General features: G+C 35.2%; 1 protein-coding gene across 1 annotated transcript in view; it reads right to left on the bottom strand.

Moving 5' to 3' along the window:
• ABCB7 (ATP binding cassette subfamily B member 7) overlaps positions 1-17441 on the bottom strand; it is a 163161-nt gene that overhangs the window by 48699 nt on the left and 97021 nt on the right. The window contains exon 4 of the mRNA XM_081793471.1: positions 7614-7733. Coding sequence (XP_081649597.1) covers positions 7614-7733 — 120 coding nt within the window. The remainder of the gene's footprint in view (positions 1-7613; positions 7734-17441) is intronic.

Raw genomic sequence — 17441 nt, 5'->3', positions numbered from 1 at the left:
AAATCCAATAATATATAAAAATAATTATACAACATGACCAAGTGGAATTCATTCCAGGTATACACAGCTGGTTCAACATTGGAAAATCAATGTAATCCATCACATCAATAGGCTAAAGAAAAAAATATATCAATAGATGCAAAAGAAGTACTGGACAAAATCCAACACCTATTCAAGATAAAAACTCTCAGCAAACTAGGAATAGAATGAAACTTCTTCAACTTGATTAAGGACACCTACAAAAACCCCTATAGGTAACAACATACTTAATGATGAGAAACTAGAAGCTTTACCCCCAAAATTTAGGAACAAAGCAAAGACACCCTCACTTATCACTGTTGTTCAATATGGTACTAGAAGTCCTAGCTAAAGCAGTAAGAAAGGAAAATAGAAGGCACACATATTAGGAAAGAAGAAATAAAACCGTATTTGCAGATAATATGATTATCTATGTAGAAAATCCAAAAGAACTGACAATAGAAATAAACCTCCTGAAACTAATAAGCAACTCTAGCAAGGTTGCAAGACATAAGGCTCATAAGGCTCAAAAGTCAATTGCTTTCCTATATATCTCCAGTGAACAATACATAATTTGAAATAAAAAATAATACCATTTAAATTAGTACCCAAAATGATATAACTAGGTATAATTCTAACAAAACATGTTCAATATTTATATGAAGAAAACTTCAATACTCTGATAAAAGAAATAAAAAAAAAACTAAAGGAATGGATTTCATGTTCATGGATAGAATGATTCAATATGGTCAAGATGTCAGTTGTTCCTGAACTTGATCTATATATTCAATGCAGCCCCAATCAAAATCCCAGCAAATAGTTTGGTAGATATGGACAAACTGATTCTAAACTTTACATAGAAAAACAAAAGACCCAGAATATCCAACACAATATTGGAAGAAAAAAAAAAAGCCAGAGGGCTGACACTATTTGATTTCAAGAATTACCGTAAAGCTACAATAATCAAGACAGCGTGGTACTGGCAAAAGAATAGATAAGTAGATCAACAGAACAGAATAGAGAGTACAGAAATAGACAAATATACATAAATATATTATACTGATGTTTGACAAAGGAGAAAGGCAGCCCAGTGGGTAAAACAGTCTTTTCAAAAAATGGTGCTAGATGTGCATTGGTAGTATAGTGGTGAATATACTTTCAAAAAATGGTGCTAGAAAAACTGAACGTACAAAAACGAAATCTAGACACTGACCTTACACCTTTCACAAAAATTAACTCCAAATGGATCACAGTCCTAAATGTAAAGCACAAAGCTATAAAACTTCTAGAAGATAACATAAAATAAAATCTAGGTGACCTTTGTTTCACAATGACATTAGATACAACACTAAAAGCACAATCCACGAAATACTGTTAAGTTGGACTACATTAAAATTTAAAACTGCTGTTCTGTGAAAGACACTGTTAAAAGAAGGAAAATACAAGCTACAGACTGAGTGAAAATATTTGCAAAAAATCTGATAAACGACTGGTATCCAAAATATACAAAGAACACTTAAAATTCAACAATAAGAAAATGAACAACTCAATTTAAAAATGGGCAAAAGACTTGACAGATATCTCACCAAGGAAGAGATACAGATGACCAATAAGTATATGAAAACATGCACAATATCATACATCATTAGGCAATATCAAATTAGAACAAAATTGAGATAGCATTATACATCTATTAGAAAGACTAAAATCCTGAACACTGACAACACCAAATGCTGACAAGGATGTGGAGCAACAGAACTCTCTCATTCACTGTTGGTGGGAATGCAGAATGGTACAGCCACTCTGGAAGACAGTTTGGCAGATTCTCACAAACTAAACATAGTCTTAACATATAATCTAGCAACTGCACTTCTTAGTAATTACCCAAATGAGCTGAAAACTTATGTCACACAAATCCTGCACACAAATGTTTATTACAGCATTACTTTTGGCAAAATCTGGAAGCAACCAAAATGTCTTTCAAAAGGTGAATGGATACACACACTATATGGTACATCCATACAACGCAATATTTTTCAGCAATAAAAAGCAATGAACTATCAAGTCAAAAAAAAAAACATAAATGACTCTGAAATGCATATTGTTAAGTGAAAGAAGACAGTTTGTAAGAGCTACATACTATATGATTCCAGCTATAAGATATTATGGAAAAAGGCAAAACTACAGAGACAATAAAATGATCAGTGGTTGTCAGGGATTTAGGAGGATGGAGAGATGAATAAGTGAAACTATTCTGTATGATACTTCAATGGTGGATAAATGGCATTATGCATCTCCCCCAAACCCATACATAAGTACACAACACAAAGAGTGAATCCTAATGTAAACTATGAACTTAGCTAATAAGAATAATGTATTTTTAAGTAATTGGTTCATTCATCATTTGTAACAATTGTACTACATTAATGCAAGATGTTAGTACCAGAAGAAATTGAATGGAGTTTTTTGAGGGGGGATATATAGGAATTCTCTGTACTTACTGCTTAATTTTTCTGTAAGCCTAAAGCATCTCTAAATTATAGTGTTTTAATTAAAAAATACTACAGGATATAAATTATACTTCTCAATTAAAGGTCAGATACCATTGTTTCATTTTAAAAAGTGTTTTTCAGAAAATTTTTAAAGAATCAAAGTGAAAGTACATGAATCTTCTGAAGTTACCCATGTCAAGATAGTAGTTCCTGGAAAACTCCAGCTCTTCCATGAAGGCTTCCCTAAATGCCTAATTGCTGGAACTCCCATATATCTTCATTTGTGACTCCCTTTGGATATCTGGGTATTACATTATATATATTTTATCATTATTTATGTATTTTTCTCCTTCAGTACACTGCAACTGCAGGAGGGAAGGCAAGGCACATATTTTATTCATTTTTTTATTCCCAGCTGCCTAGCATAGTATCTTGTATCTAAAAGTCACTTGACAAATGTTGCTCAATACATAATGCTATGATCTGAATATTTGTGTACCCCTGCCAAATTCACATGTTGAATTCCCCCCAGGGTAATGACACTGGAAGTGGGGTCTTTAGGAGGTGATTAGGCCCTTATGGGATTAGTGCCCTTATAAACAAGTCCCCAAGATCCTTCTTGCCTCTTATATCATGTAGGTCATAACAAAAAGCCATTTATGAACGACCTAGTTTATGGTGCTTTTTACTGCAGTGTAAATGGACTAAGACACATATATGATCCCTTACTTTATATAACAGATGCATTCTTGAAGAAAAGGGATATTGATTATATTTTTACAAAATACACTCTCCCTTGAAATTATTTTATAATGTTAAATATAGCTTATTTTCATTTGCAACAGATTCTTAATTGAGATCTTTTTTACTTTAATGTCCTATACTCTCAAGTTCTCTGTCAACTAAGTGGTTCCAAAGATGGTGTTGATTGCAGAGTATAAGTAAACTTTTTTATAACATTAAAAAACACACTTATTTTATGAAAACAGATGATTTTAGTAAATATGTTTTATATTTTCCTTAAATCCTGGCACGGCTATTATGTGATATACTAACAGAAAGATTAAATTTTTTAAAATCTTTTTTAATGTTTATTTTTGAGAAGACAGAGTGTGAACAGGGGAGGTGCAGACACACACACACACACAGAATCCGATCCAGGCTCTGAGCTATCAGCACAGAGCCCAATGCAGGGCATGAACCCATGAACCGTGAGATTATGACCTGTGTCAAAGTCAGATGCTTAACTGAATGAGCCACCCAGGCACGCCCAGAAAGATTACATTTTTTAAAAAAATCCTTAGATCTCAAAATCCCCAGATTAATGATAATGTGATACTCCTAGGATAGATGTGTGGATGGTAAGAAAAGGCAATGCATATGATTTGTAGGGATTTAAGGAAGGAAGGCAGATTGTGTTCTCTCTATCTCTGTCTCTTGGTGGCAGAACCCCTAAAATATATCTCATAGAGGACCCAAACATATTAAAAATAGAATTGCTGCAATTCAGAAGAAACACCAACCCATTCTTCTTGGCCTTGTCTGGGCTGCAAGACATCTTTGCATAATACAGTTTATCTTACAAATCTTTGCTGTAGACAATGATAGCCTTAAGACCTTCAGAATGAAAAGAGAATTAATAGGCAAATAAGTAAGCAGATGGCATGCTGTGACCCCATATGTTAAACATGAAATCCTCCTCCCTTCTGTTTCTTCTCACTTGATATTTCTGTCTTTCTGCCTCCGTTCTCCCTCATGGATGCCTCTGGTCTTGCTATGAAACTACCACATGCTGCTCATATGGCTGGGTAGCATTCATTTATAGCTGAGAAGATCCCTGAACTTCTTAAAATTCCCAGAAGTATGTGGAGGAGGTAGGGAAGACCAGAGTATAAAGGAGAATAGATTGGTCCAAAGTGCTTATACACCAAGGCATGTTGAGAAAAAATAGGAAGCCAAGAAATGAAAGGGATAACAATCCATCTTTGCACACCCAGTATAAATCACACCACCAATACTAACAAAATTAAACAATGACCAGGTTTTAAAGATTGAGAGAGTAACCACTTTAAAGTAAAGACAGTATAGAAATTAGAAAAATGATGTTAGGAATAGTTAAAAGTTACCACTATATATTCCTAAAGCTATTCTATGGTCTAGTTCCTGTTTAGTAAAAAAAAAAAAACAAAAAACTGCTTCTCTATATGCTCTGAAAGTACAAGCATGAACTCACCATAACATCGGGCAATTTATTCCTTTTCCTAACTCAAAAGTAATCAAACATACTTTCTGAGGACTAATTTTCTATATTCATTGCTGTTTACTTGTAATTAGTTTATATGAGGTTAGTACAGCATATCTATTCTATGGGTGCTCAATATTTATTGATAGAAGAATCAAATATTAGCCTTCTAAAAATATTTCAGTCTTTACGGAAGTTACCTTGATCTAGGTTTTATACCAACATTGACCTGTCACCAAGGAACAGAAATTTGTATTTTGAAGGGTTGAAATTCATTCTAAAACTAAAATCACGTATTAACACTGCTCCTTTTGACTAACCTAATTAGCCATGTTCTAAACTGTTCTCTTCAATTCAAAAGAAAGTCCAGAAAACAATCTGCCTTCAACTTGTCAGCAAAGTACTTTAATTCAGCTAATAAAGAATAAAGGCCAATTTGCTAATTCTGCCTTGCACAAGAGCTGAGAATAATCTTTATCTTTAAGCAATTTGTAGGTAAAAGACAATTCAGCAATCAGTACTGAACTAAAAATTTAAGAGTTAAAAGAATTTTAACTGAGAACAAACTGAAGGTTGATGGGGGGGGTGGGAGGGTGGGCGATGGGTATTGAGGAGGGCACCTGTTGGGATGAGCACTGGGTATTGTATGGAAACCAATTTGACAATAAATTTCATATTAAAAAACACATATAAAAAAGAGTTAAAAGAATTTCAATGTTAGCTACCAAATTTAGATTTGTATTATCCTCTCTGTTCAGCTTAAACAGAATAAAGTATGGATCTTAGTCTATTGTTCAGTATCTTGATTTAGTCCTCTCCCAGGCAAGGGGTCCAGTTCATTGGGAGTACTCAACAGAACCCACAGATGAGAAAGGAGAAAAGACAATGAACAGCTAGACTGAATTATTCTAGTTTTATTCTCCAATCACTCCATCCCTGTTTCCATTACTGTTTGCTTCCCTACAGGAACACATTTATCACAGGTTCTGTCTGTAGTCACCTTCTATTTCTGCTTCTTTCCTTTGGTGAACTAATTTGCATTGTTTCTACTATTACTTCTTTTTCCCCCCAACTATTACCCCTAATTTCTCTAGCCTGGGGCTCCTTCCTAAGATTGTCTAGCATTTTGTATTATCAGCTACATATCTGTCTCAACATTCCATTAGCATCTCAAACTTAACATGCCTCAAACCAAAATTTCATCTTCCCAAACAAGACTTCCTAACTTCCTACCTACTTCTGTTAAAAGTATTTTATTTCTCTTATCCTTGGCATCAACTTTGAAATCTTATTTCTCTTTTACTAATATCTGATCCGTTGCTAAGTCTTGTTGACTCTACCTCCTTCACCTCACAAAATCTCTGGCATCTTTTCCCTGCATATTACCATTTCTACCACTACTCCAGTACAAAGTGTCATTACTTTTCATCTAGACTATTACATTAGCCTCATAACAAGGTCGGCAAATATTGCCTGAATGAATACATGAAATGAAAATCAATGGTATCCCTATTTTAGTTGTCTCACCACCCTAATCCATTTTATGCAAAAGGGTCAGATTAATTTCCTAAAGCACAGCTCTAACCTTATTACTCTGCTACTCAAAATACATGTTGCTACTTCCAACATAATTAAATTTTTGTTTCACAGTTAAGGTATTTCACATGGAGCTCTATCTTTTAAGGTTACCTATAATTTCTCTGAAACACTATCCCCTCACTGGAGCAAAGCTGGACTACTCACTACTCCACACATGCTTACGTCCTCTCTCAATCTGTTCATTTTACCCCTCTACCTTTAACAAACCTACTCATCAATCCAAGACTATCTTAGACATCACTTCCTCTCCAAAACCTTTCCTGACTCCCCATCTTGGTAGTTCTTTCCTTTGAAATCCCAACACGTGAATGGTACTTCTTTCAAATCATTTATGACTTACTTTGGATCATAGCAATAAAGTATAACTTGTCTTATCTTGGATGATTTGAGACAAGAAATGTGCTCTTATTTATGTTTGAATACCCTGCAAAGCCAAGAACAGTCCTCTGATAAGTTCTCAATACTTATTTTTAGGGTAGGGAAAAGAATGAGTAAATAAAAAGGAACATACATGACACAGAGAAAAAAGTAATAAGATCTAGGTTCTAAAACAACATATTAACCCTAACACATAGCAAAACCTCATTTATATTTTTCAACTGGTTTTTTTTTTTTACCATATTTTTGATGAAATCTAAATTATTCTTAACACATATACTTTACTATGTGCCAAGCATTCTTTTTAGCCTTTTGTATGCTGATTTAATTAATCCTTATAACAACTGTATTTAACCTTATTTTACAAATTGGGAAACTGAGGCATGAAGACTAAGCAATTTGCCCAATGTTACAAGGTTAGTAAGTGCCAGAGCCCAGGAATTTCTTTTAACTTTTCCTGTTTGTTTTTTTCCCCCTTCACACTATTGTTTACCACTTATGGCATTCAATGTGCCTAAATGTGCCTTCATCATCTTTTCAAATTACTAGGAACTGAGAACCAAGCTTACCAGAAATATGTATTAAGAAAGAACCAACAGGTCTCTAAGGAGTTTCTTTTATAAAGTTCCTTATGCTTTGTTACACAATGATCTGGTTTCAGGACTAAATCCCATTAAGTTGAGGCCATTAGAAGTCTGATCCACAGATAAATTGGGCACTACCATGTAATTTCTGATGGTATAAAATAGTTATGTAAATGAGGGTCATAAAAGTTAACAATGCTCCCCCCAAAGTAGCTTATATCAGCCCTTTTCATTATTAGAAAATGTCATACTATTTTTTAGTTATAGCAATGATCAATGTATAATTTCTCCTGTTCTTACCTTTGCGCCCCCCAAAAATCCCAGAGAAATGGCAACCCTAGCTCGTAGATCTGGCCGGTCTTTGGGCCACACATACGAAAGCATTGCTTTTATGATTTTCCGAGTATCAACATCTTTTAACTGTTGAAAGAGAGAAAACAAAGCAATAATTAACATGTCATTTCAAATATAACTATATTTCAATAATGTAGAATTATGTAAATATTTAAGAAAAATTTGAAAACATTACAAACATAACTTTTTTAATTCAAGTACAACTATCATACAGTGTTAATGCAATCCCTATCAAAACACGAACAACATTTTTCATAGAATGAGAAGAAATAATACTACAATTTGTATGGAATTACAAAAGACCCTGAATAGCCAAAACAATCTTGAAAAAGAAGAACAACCCTACAATCCAGCAATCACACTACTGGGTATTTACACAAAGAATACAAAAACACTAATTTACAGAGATATATGCACCCCTATGTTTATAGAAGCATTATTTACAATAGCCAAGATATGGAAGCAGCCCAAGTGTCCACTGATTAATGGAATGGATAAAGAAGTGGTATACATGTGCGTGCGCACACACATGCACACACACACACACACACACACACACACACACACACTGGAATATTAGTCATAAAAAGAATGAAATCTTGCCATGTGTAATGACATGGATGGAGCTAGAGAGTGTAATGCTAGGCGAAATAAGTCAGTCACAGAAAGACAAATACCATATAATTTCACTCATGTGGAACTTAAGAAAGTGAACAAACATGCAAAGGGGAAAAAGGAAAGAGGGAGAGAGAGACAAACGAAGAAAGAGTTTCTTTTTGTTTTGTGTACTTTTGAGAGAGAGAGACAGAGACAGAGACAGAGAGAGCACGAGTTGGGGAGGGGCAGAGAGAGAGGGGGGGAGACACAGAATCTGAAGTAGGCTCCAGGCTCCAAGTAGTCATCACAGAGCCCAACATGGGGCTCAAACCCACAAACTCCGAGATCATGACCTGAGCGGAAGTCAGACACTTAACCAACTGAGCCACACAGGTGCCCCAACAGATTCTTATTTATAGAGAACTGATAGCAGAATAGAGGGGAGTGGGAGGATGGATAAAATAGGTGATGGGGATTGGGGAGGGCACCTGACATGATGAGCACTGGGCGATGCATGGAATTGCTGAATTACCATATTATACACCTAGAACAAATAGTACACTGTATGTTAACTGGAATTAAAACAAAAACTTAAAAAAATGAAACTGGAGGTATCACAATCCTGGATTTCAAGATATACTACAAAGCAGCAGTAATTAAAACAGTATGGTACTGGCACAGAAACAGACACGCAGGTCAAAGGAATAGAATAGAGAGTCCAGAAATAAACCTGCACTTTTATGGTGAATGACTCTATAACAAAGGAGGCAAGAATATCCAATAGGAAAAAGACCGTCTCTTCAACAAATGGTGCTGAGAAAACTGAATAGCTACAGGCAAAAGAATGAATCTGAACCACTTTCTTATAGCATACAAAAAAATAAACTGAAAATGGATTAAAGACCTAAATGTGAGACCTGAAACCGTAAAACTCCTAGAAGAAAATATTGACAGGAATCTCTTTGACATCAGCTGTAGAAACGTTTTCCTAGTTATTTTTCTTCTGGCAAGGGAAACAAAAGCAAAATTAATCTATTGGGACTATACCAAAATAGAAAGCTTTTGCACAGGGAAGGAAATCATTTTAAAAAAGGCAACCTACTGGGACTTCAACACCCCACTTACAACAATGGACAAATCACCTAAACAGAAAATCAATAAGGAAACAATGGCTTTGAATGACACACTGAACAAGATGGACAAAACAGATATATTCAGAACATTTCAAACTAAAGCAGAGGAATATACATTCTTTTCCAGTATATATAGAACAATCTCTAGATTTCTGAGACACAAATCAGCTCTCAACAATTACAAAAACATTGAGATCATACCGTGCATAGTATCAGACCATGACGCTATGAAACTCGAAATCAACCACAAGAAAAAATTTGGAAAGATAACAAATATTTGGAGACTAAAGAACATCCTACTAAAGAATGAATGGTCTAACCAAGAAGTTAAAGAGGAAATTAAAAAGAACATGGAAGGGGCGCCTGGGTGGCTCAGTCAGTTGAGTGTCTAACTTCAGCTCAGGTCATGAACTCCTGGTTCATGAGTTCAAGCCCCACATCGGGCTCTGTGCTGACAGCTCAGAGTCTGGAGCTTGTGTTTCTGTCTCTCTCTCTGCCCCTCCCCTGCTCACGCTCTCTCTGTTTGTGAAAAACAAGTTAAAAAAAAAAATTAAAAAATTAAAAAAAAAAGTACATTGAAGCCAATGAAAATGGTAACACCATAACCCAAAACCTCTGGGACATAGCAAAGGCTGTCATAAGAGGAAAGTATATATCAATCCAGACCTTCCTAAAGAAGGAAGAAAGGTCTCAGATAGACAATCGAACCTTACACCTTAAAGAGCTAGGAAAAAAAAAAGCAAATAAAACCCCAAACCAGCAGAAGACAGGAAATAATAAAGATTGGAGCAGAAATTAATGCTATCAAAACCAAAAAAAGAGTAGAACAGATCAATGAAACCAGAAGTTGGTTCTTTGAAAGAATCAACAAAATTGATAAACCACTAGCCAGTTTGATCAAACAGAAAAAGGAAAGGACCCATATAAATAAAATCAAGAATGAAAGAAGAGACATCACAACCAACACATCAGAAATAAAACCAATAATAAGAGAATATTATGAGCAATTGTACACCAATAAAATGGGCAATCTGGAAGAAATGGACAAATTCCTAGAAACATATAAAGTACCACAGCTGAAACAGGAAGAAATAGAAAATTTGAACAGACTCATAACCAGTAAAGATCAAATTAGTAATCAAATATCTCTCAAAAAACAAGAATCCAGGGCCAGATGGATTTCCAGGGGAATTCTACCAAACATTAAAAGAAGAGTTAACAACGTATTCTCTTGAAGCTGTTCCAAAAAATAGAAAGGGAAGGAAAACTTCCAAACTTTATGAAGCCAGCAATACCTTATCCAAAACCAGACAAAGACTCCCCTAAAAAAGAGAACTATAGACCAATTTCCCTGATGAACATAGATGCAAAATTCCTCGACAAGATATTAGCCAACTGGATCCAACAATGCATTAAAAAAAATATTCACCATGACCAAGTGGCATTTATACCTGGGATGCAGGGCTGGTTCAATATATGCAAAATAATCAATGTGATTAATCACATCAAAAAACTAAAGAACAAGAACCACATGATCCTCTCTATAGATGCAGAGAAAGCATTTGACAAAATACAGCATTCTTTCTTGATAAAAACCCTTAAGAAAGTAGGGATAGAAGGATCATACCTCGAGATTATAAAAGCCATACATGAAAGACCCGACGATAATATCATCCTCAATGGGAAACAACTGAGAGCTTTCCCCCTAAGGTCAGGAACAAGACAGAGATGTCCACTCTTGCCACTGCTATTCAACATAGTATTGGAAGTCTTAGCCTCAGCAATCAGACAACACAAAGAAATAAAAGGCATCCAAATTGGCCAGGAGGAGGTCAAACTTTCATTCTTCGCAGATGACACGATACTCTATATGGAAAACCCAAAAGATTCCACCAAAAAACTGTTAGAACTGAACTATGAATTCAGCAAACTGGCAGGATATAAAATCAATGCACAGGAATCACTTGCATTCCTACACAACAACAATGAAGCAACAGAAAGAGAAATCAAGGAATCGATCCCATTTACAGTTTCACAAAAAACCATAAAATACCTAGGAATAAATCTAACCAAAGAGGTGAAAAATCTATACCCTGAAAACTATTGAAAGCTTATGAAAGAAACTGAAGAAGACACACAAAAAAATGGAAAAATATTGCATGCTCCTGGATAGGAAGAACAAATATCGTGAAAATGTCGATACTACCCAAAGCAATCTACACATTCATTGCAATGTCTATCAAAAGAACACCAGCATTCTTCACAGAGCTAGAATAAACAATCCTAAAATTTCTATGGATCCAGAAAAGACCCCGAATAGCCAAAGCAATCTTGAAAACGTAAACCAAAGCAGGAAGCATCACAATCCTGGACTACAAGCTGTATTACAAAGCTGTAATCATCAAGACAGTATGGTACTGGCACAAGAACAGACACTCAGATCAATGGAACAGAATAGAGAACCCAGAAATGGACCCACAAACATATGGCCAACTAATCTTTGACAAGTTAAGTTAAAAAGAATATTCAATGGAATAAAGACAGTCTCTTCAGCAAATGGTGCTGGGAAAAGTGGACAGCGACAGGCAGAAAAATGAACCTGGACCACTTTCTTACACCATACACAAAAATAAACTCAAAATGGATGAAATACCTCAGTGTAAGACAGGAAACCATCAAAATGCTCAAGGAGAAAGCAGGCAAAAACTTCTTTGACCTTGGCCTCAGCAACTTCTTACTCGACATGTCTCTGGAGGCAAGGGAAACAAGCAAAAACGAACTACTTGGGACCTCATCAAAATAAAAAGTTTCTGCATAGTGAAGGAAACAAGCAGCAAAACTAAAAGGCAACCGACAGAATGGGAGAAGGTATTTTCAAATGACGTATCAGATAAAGGGTTAGTATCCAAAATCTATAAAGAACTTATCAAACTCAACACCCAAAACCAAATAATCCAGTGAAGAAATGGGCAAAAGACATGAATAGACACTTCTCCAAAGAAGACATCCAGATGGCCAACTGACAAATGAAAAAATGCTCAACATCACTCATCATCAGGGAAATACAAATCAAAACCACAATGAGATACCACCTCACACCTGTCAGAATGGTTAACATTAACAACTCAGGCAACAACAGATGTTGGCGAGGATGCGGAGAAAGAGGATCTCTTTTGTACTGCTTGTGGGAATGCAAACTGGTGCAGCCACTCTGGAAAACCATATGGAGGTTCCTCAAAAAACTGAAAATAGAACTACCCTACGACCCAGCAACTGCACTACTAGGTATTTATCCAAGGGAACAGGTGTGCTGTCTCAAAGGGGCACACGCACCCAATGTTTATAGCAACACTATCAACAATAGCCAAAGTATGGAAAGAGCCCAAATGTACATTGATGGATGAATGCATAAAGAAGATGTGGTATATGCGTGCACACACACACACACACACAATGGAGTATTACTTGGCAATCAAAAACAATGAAATCTTGCTGTTTGTAACTACGTGGATGGAACTTGAGGGTATTATGCTAAGCAAAATTAGTCAGGGAAAGACAGATATCATATGATTTCACTCATATGAGGACTTTAAGAGACAAAAGAGATGAACATAAGGGAAGGGAAACAAAAATAATATAAAAACAGGGAAGGAGACAAAAATGTAAGAGACTCTGAAATAGCGAGAACAAACAGAGGGCCACTGGAGGGGTTGTGGGAGGGGAGATGGGCTAAATGGGCAAGGGGCATTAAGGAATCTACTGAAATCATTGTTGCACTATATGCTAACTAATTTGGATGCAAAGTAAAATAAAATAAAATAAAATAAAATAAAATAAAATAAAATGGTAACGTACTGAATGGGAGAAGATATTTGCATACATAACTTTCATTCTGAATCTGAGGTCAATATCTTTCAACCTCAAAATATCCTGGAAAAAGAGAAACTATTTCAATTGCTTTTAAAAAGCTACTTATATCCTTAAGTTTTTACTTCCACCTATAGCCATCTTCATATTGCCAAAAAGGTATTCAGTGGAGGCAAAGGGACTTGTACTATACACTTATTTCTCATCTATTAAGCTATCAATGCATTACACAAAATTTAAGAAATATTTCAATAGTTCCATCTTTGTGGTTAAAACCTCTATATATTTTGGGCTCTTTATCAATATGTTTATTTAATACAGTTTGCAGCCCTCAGTAAAAACTCATGATAAAGTCGAGTTATAAAGCAAAGTTTAGGAAAGTAGGAGTCTTGGTATTAACTATATAGAACAAAGGTTGGGTTATTAAAAATTTCAACAAAAACACAATTTTCTAATCATGCTTAATCTCATTACTAAATCATCTCACATTTTTCTTTCTCTCAAGTTCCTGAGGCAACATTCCCATGAAATATGTAGTTTCAGCTTTTGGAGGCAGAATATTAAGAATCAAAACCAGGGGCGCCTTGGTGGCTCAGTCGGTTAACTGTCCAACTTCGGCTCAGGTAATGATCTCATGGTTTGTGGGTTCAAGCCCCCCGTCGGGCTCTGTGCTGACAGCTCGGAGCCTGGAGCCTGCCTGGGATTCTGTGTCTCATTCTCTCTGCCCCTCCCCCACTTGTGCTCTGTCTCTGTCTCACAAAAAGAAATAAATGTAAAAAAAAAATTAAAGAAAAACAAAAAAAAAATCAAAACCACACTCTGTAAAGCCAAAATAAGATCAATACATATATGTTCCAAAACTATGTTATTATCGTTGGCAAAATAATCTCCATTTTAAAAACTGAAGTATCTACTCCATTTCTGGAATAGATATTTTAAAAAAAGTTGATGCTCATTGCTGGTGAAGTTGTATTGAAATGGGTACTCTAACACGCTGTTAGTGGGAGAGTACACTGAAACAATCTTTTCAGAAAGCATTTGATACCCACCGTCAGCTTTTAAAATAATTTGCCCTTTGTGTCATGAATTCCATTTCTGGAAACTTATGCTTTAAAAAATACTTAAGAATATTCTCTAAGTTGAATCAAATTTACTTTATAAAAATTTCTTGAATCTATTTTCACTACCAACCTAATCCAAGCTATCAAATTCTCACCTAAACCACTGTAACCATCTCCTAACTGATTTCTCTGCATCTACTCTGCTCCCTATTCAATTAGTTCACCCTGCAATCAGATATTACTCCCAGTTTAAAACCCTTCAACTGCATCCTATTGCTCTTAAAGATCAAAGTCCATAACATGGCTTGTGAGGGTCTGCTTGGCTTGGTTCCTGACCGCTTTCAGTGTTCATGCCATACTAGCTTTCTTTTCTTTTAGTTCCTCAAATATGCTATAATCCCTCCTGCCACAAGGCATTTGCACGATATCACTCATTCTGTCTGAAATAATCTCCCTCTGTACAACACCAATCCACTCCCCAATCTCTTCTAATTAGTTAACTGCCAACTCAAGCAGCACTTCTTCAGTGAGGCCTTCTCTAACCCCACTCAGGATTCTTGGCTGTATTCTTTCACATTGGAGTATTCCTCTCTTCCAGAGCATCCATTTTAGTTATAAACTACATATACAGAAGTGATTTGATTAATGTCTGCTGTCCTGTTAGAATTTAAATTCCATATGAGTAGCAACTTTGTGTTTGGTGCTCACTGTTGTAACTCAATACCAAATATAGTGCCTGACATACAGTAGGTACTCAACACGTATCCATTGAATAAAAGAATGAAAAACTTAGCTATTAAGGATGTTTATTCTCATGCAGTTTTAACAGGAAAAAAGTTGGAAGCAGCCTAAATGACCAATAATGGAGAACTGTGTAAACAAATTATAGTGAATGTATAAAACAAACTGTAGCCATTCAGAAATATATGTAGTGACACAGAAAAATGTGAAGTGAAAAAAGCAGAGCACAAAACTTATTTTTCATGTTAAAAAAGTGACGTGTGTATGAGTTTACACATGCATACAAATGGGTCTGAAAGCAATTCCCCCCAAAGTGTTAAAATAAGTAGCTGTGAGTAGATGGAATCACTGATGATTTTTTATATTCTTTTTGCTTGCTTGTATTTTCTGTAGTTCATATAGAGTAAGAAAAAAATTAGTTCATTTTGTGGGAGGAAAGTTACCCAATTTCAAGTAAATGTACACACACAGCAAGGAATGGGGGGAAACTGCCAACATATAAGAAACCCAGGACAACACATTATATTATTCAGGGTAGTTTTATATTATGGTTATTGCCCCCCAAATTCAGCAAACTATTTTTCTAGTCTCTTTCTCAGTGATTTCTCAGTCTGTTTACTGAGTAAAGTGCAACAGAAATAAAACTGTTCATATTGTACTAAAAACAGGACTACATTCCTGGCTGCTTTAAAGATAAAAGGTGGTGCTTAGAATTCTCTCTTTCTCTCTCTCTCTCCCTCCCCTTCCCTCTCTCCCTCTCCCACTCACTCTCCGTCAAATAAATAAACTTTAAATATATATATATATAAGTTGGCAAAAATATGAAATGCTGAAAATACAGTTCTTAATGTTTTATTTTATACACACATATACTCACATATGTTCTCATAACCAGTAAGGTATTTTTAAATGGGGATAAGGCTATAATTTTAAAAGTCACTTTTTCAATTGAACTATTACTAAATAAATATAATTTAATGCATTATAACTCAAATTGAGGCATTCAACCACTTTCCCATTTCACAGGTTTTATCTTATTTTTCTTGATGGAATAATGACAAAAAGGCCCTGCTTCTGCATATCTTTAGAAATACTCTCTCCTGTCAAAACCATCTACAACAGATCCCAAAATTTTTCAATTACGACACAGAGAAGTTATGGCTAAGAGCAAGAAAATTATTCTAGTTGGCTTAATAGTGCATAAAATGTCACCATTTCATTTAACAAAATGGGTTCTGAAGTTGTGTAATCATGCATTATGAGTCCATTCAGCTATAAAGTACATGACTTAAGTTATACATTAGATACCTATAAAGTTTGAAAAACATCTTTTTTATAAGTGGAGGCTAAATCAAAAAGGAATTTCAGAGGCTGAGGCACAGTTTTAAAGAATTTTAAACCAACTCATTCCGGCTGTACAAGAGTAAAATAAAATAACATGGGGAGGTCTCGATACAGATCCTGAAAGATCATATATCACATTTCAAAATCACCACAATCATCATACTGTGAACAGCCATAATTCATACATTGGATACACAATGGTAATCCTAAAAGACAAAAGGGTTATCTAAAGCCACAAGCTTGAGACTGAATTCAAAATCACCTTCATATCAACTTACCTTTTCATTTCAGACTAAGAAACACAAATAGTATACATACCCTTTTAAGATCACATTCTTAAAGAAAGGGTAGAAAATATTGGAAATGGTTAATGAGGATAACAAGAAATTGGCTTATTTGAAAACATACTGTGTAAGGAGTAATCACAGTATAGGAAAACAAACAAACAATGATTTAAGGAAAGGAAGTTCTTTTGCAGGGGTAAAAATTCCTGAAGTAGCCAGTGGTTGAAATCATAATTTTTATTTAAGCCTCACTTACACATAAACAGAACACATAAATTTCTTTCACTTTTCTGTTTATCATTTTCAAAATAAATAGAATTTAAAAATTATTTTAAAAACATAACTGTGAGACACCTGGGTGGCTCAGTCAGTTAAAGTGACTGACTTCAGCTCAGATCATGATCTCATAGTTCTTGGGTTGGAGCCCCACGTTGGACTGTGTGCTGACTGCTCAGAGTCTGGAGCCTGCTTCTGATTCTGTGTCTCCATCTCTTTCTGCCCCTTCCCTGCTTGCGCTCTTTCTGTCTCTCAAAAATAATAAATAAATGGTCAAAATAAAAACATAACTGTGATGACATATTATAACAAAAGCTCTCTAAATTTGAATGCTTTAGAAATATCATTAAAAGGCCTACAAAAGTAGGAGTGAATCTACTTTCCTGTTTGCTAAATAACAATATATACAATGCTGCCTTCTTGCTAAAGCTAAATATAAATAGCCTCAAATTTAAAATATGGAACTGACAT

Source organism: Panthera onca, chromosome X, assembly GCF_046562875.1.
Source record: "Panthera onca isolate mPanOnc1 chromosome X, mPanOnc1 haplotype 2, whole genome shotgun sequence".
In the NCBI taxonomy this organism is placed as follows: domain Eukaryota; kingdom Metazoa; phylum Chordata; class Mammalia; order Carnivora; family Felidae; genus Panthera; species Panthera onca.
Note: the sequence above shows the minus strand (reverse complement) of the source record. Positions and strands in the feature narration are given on the sequence as shown.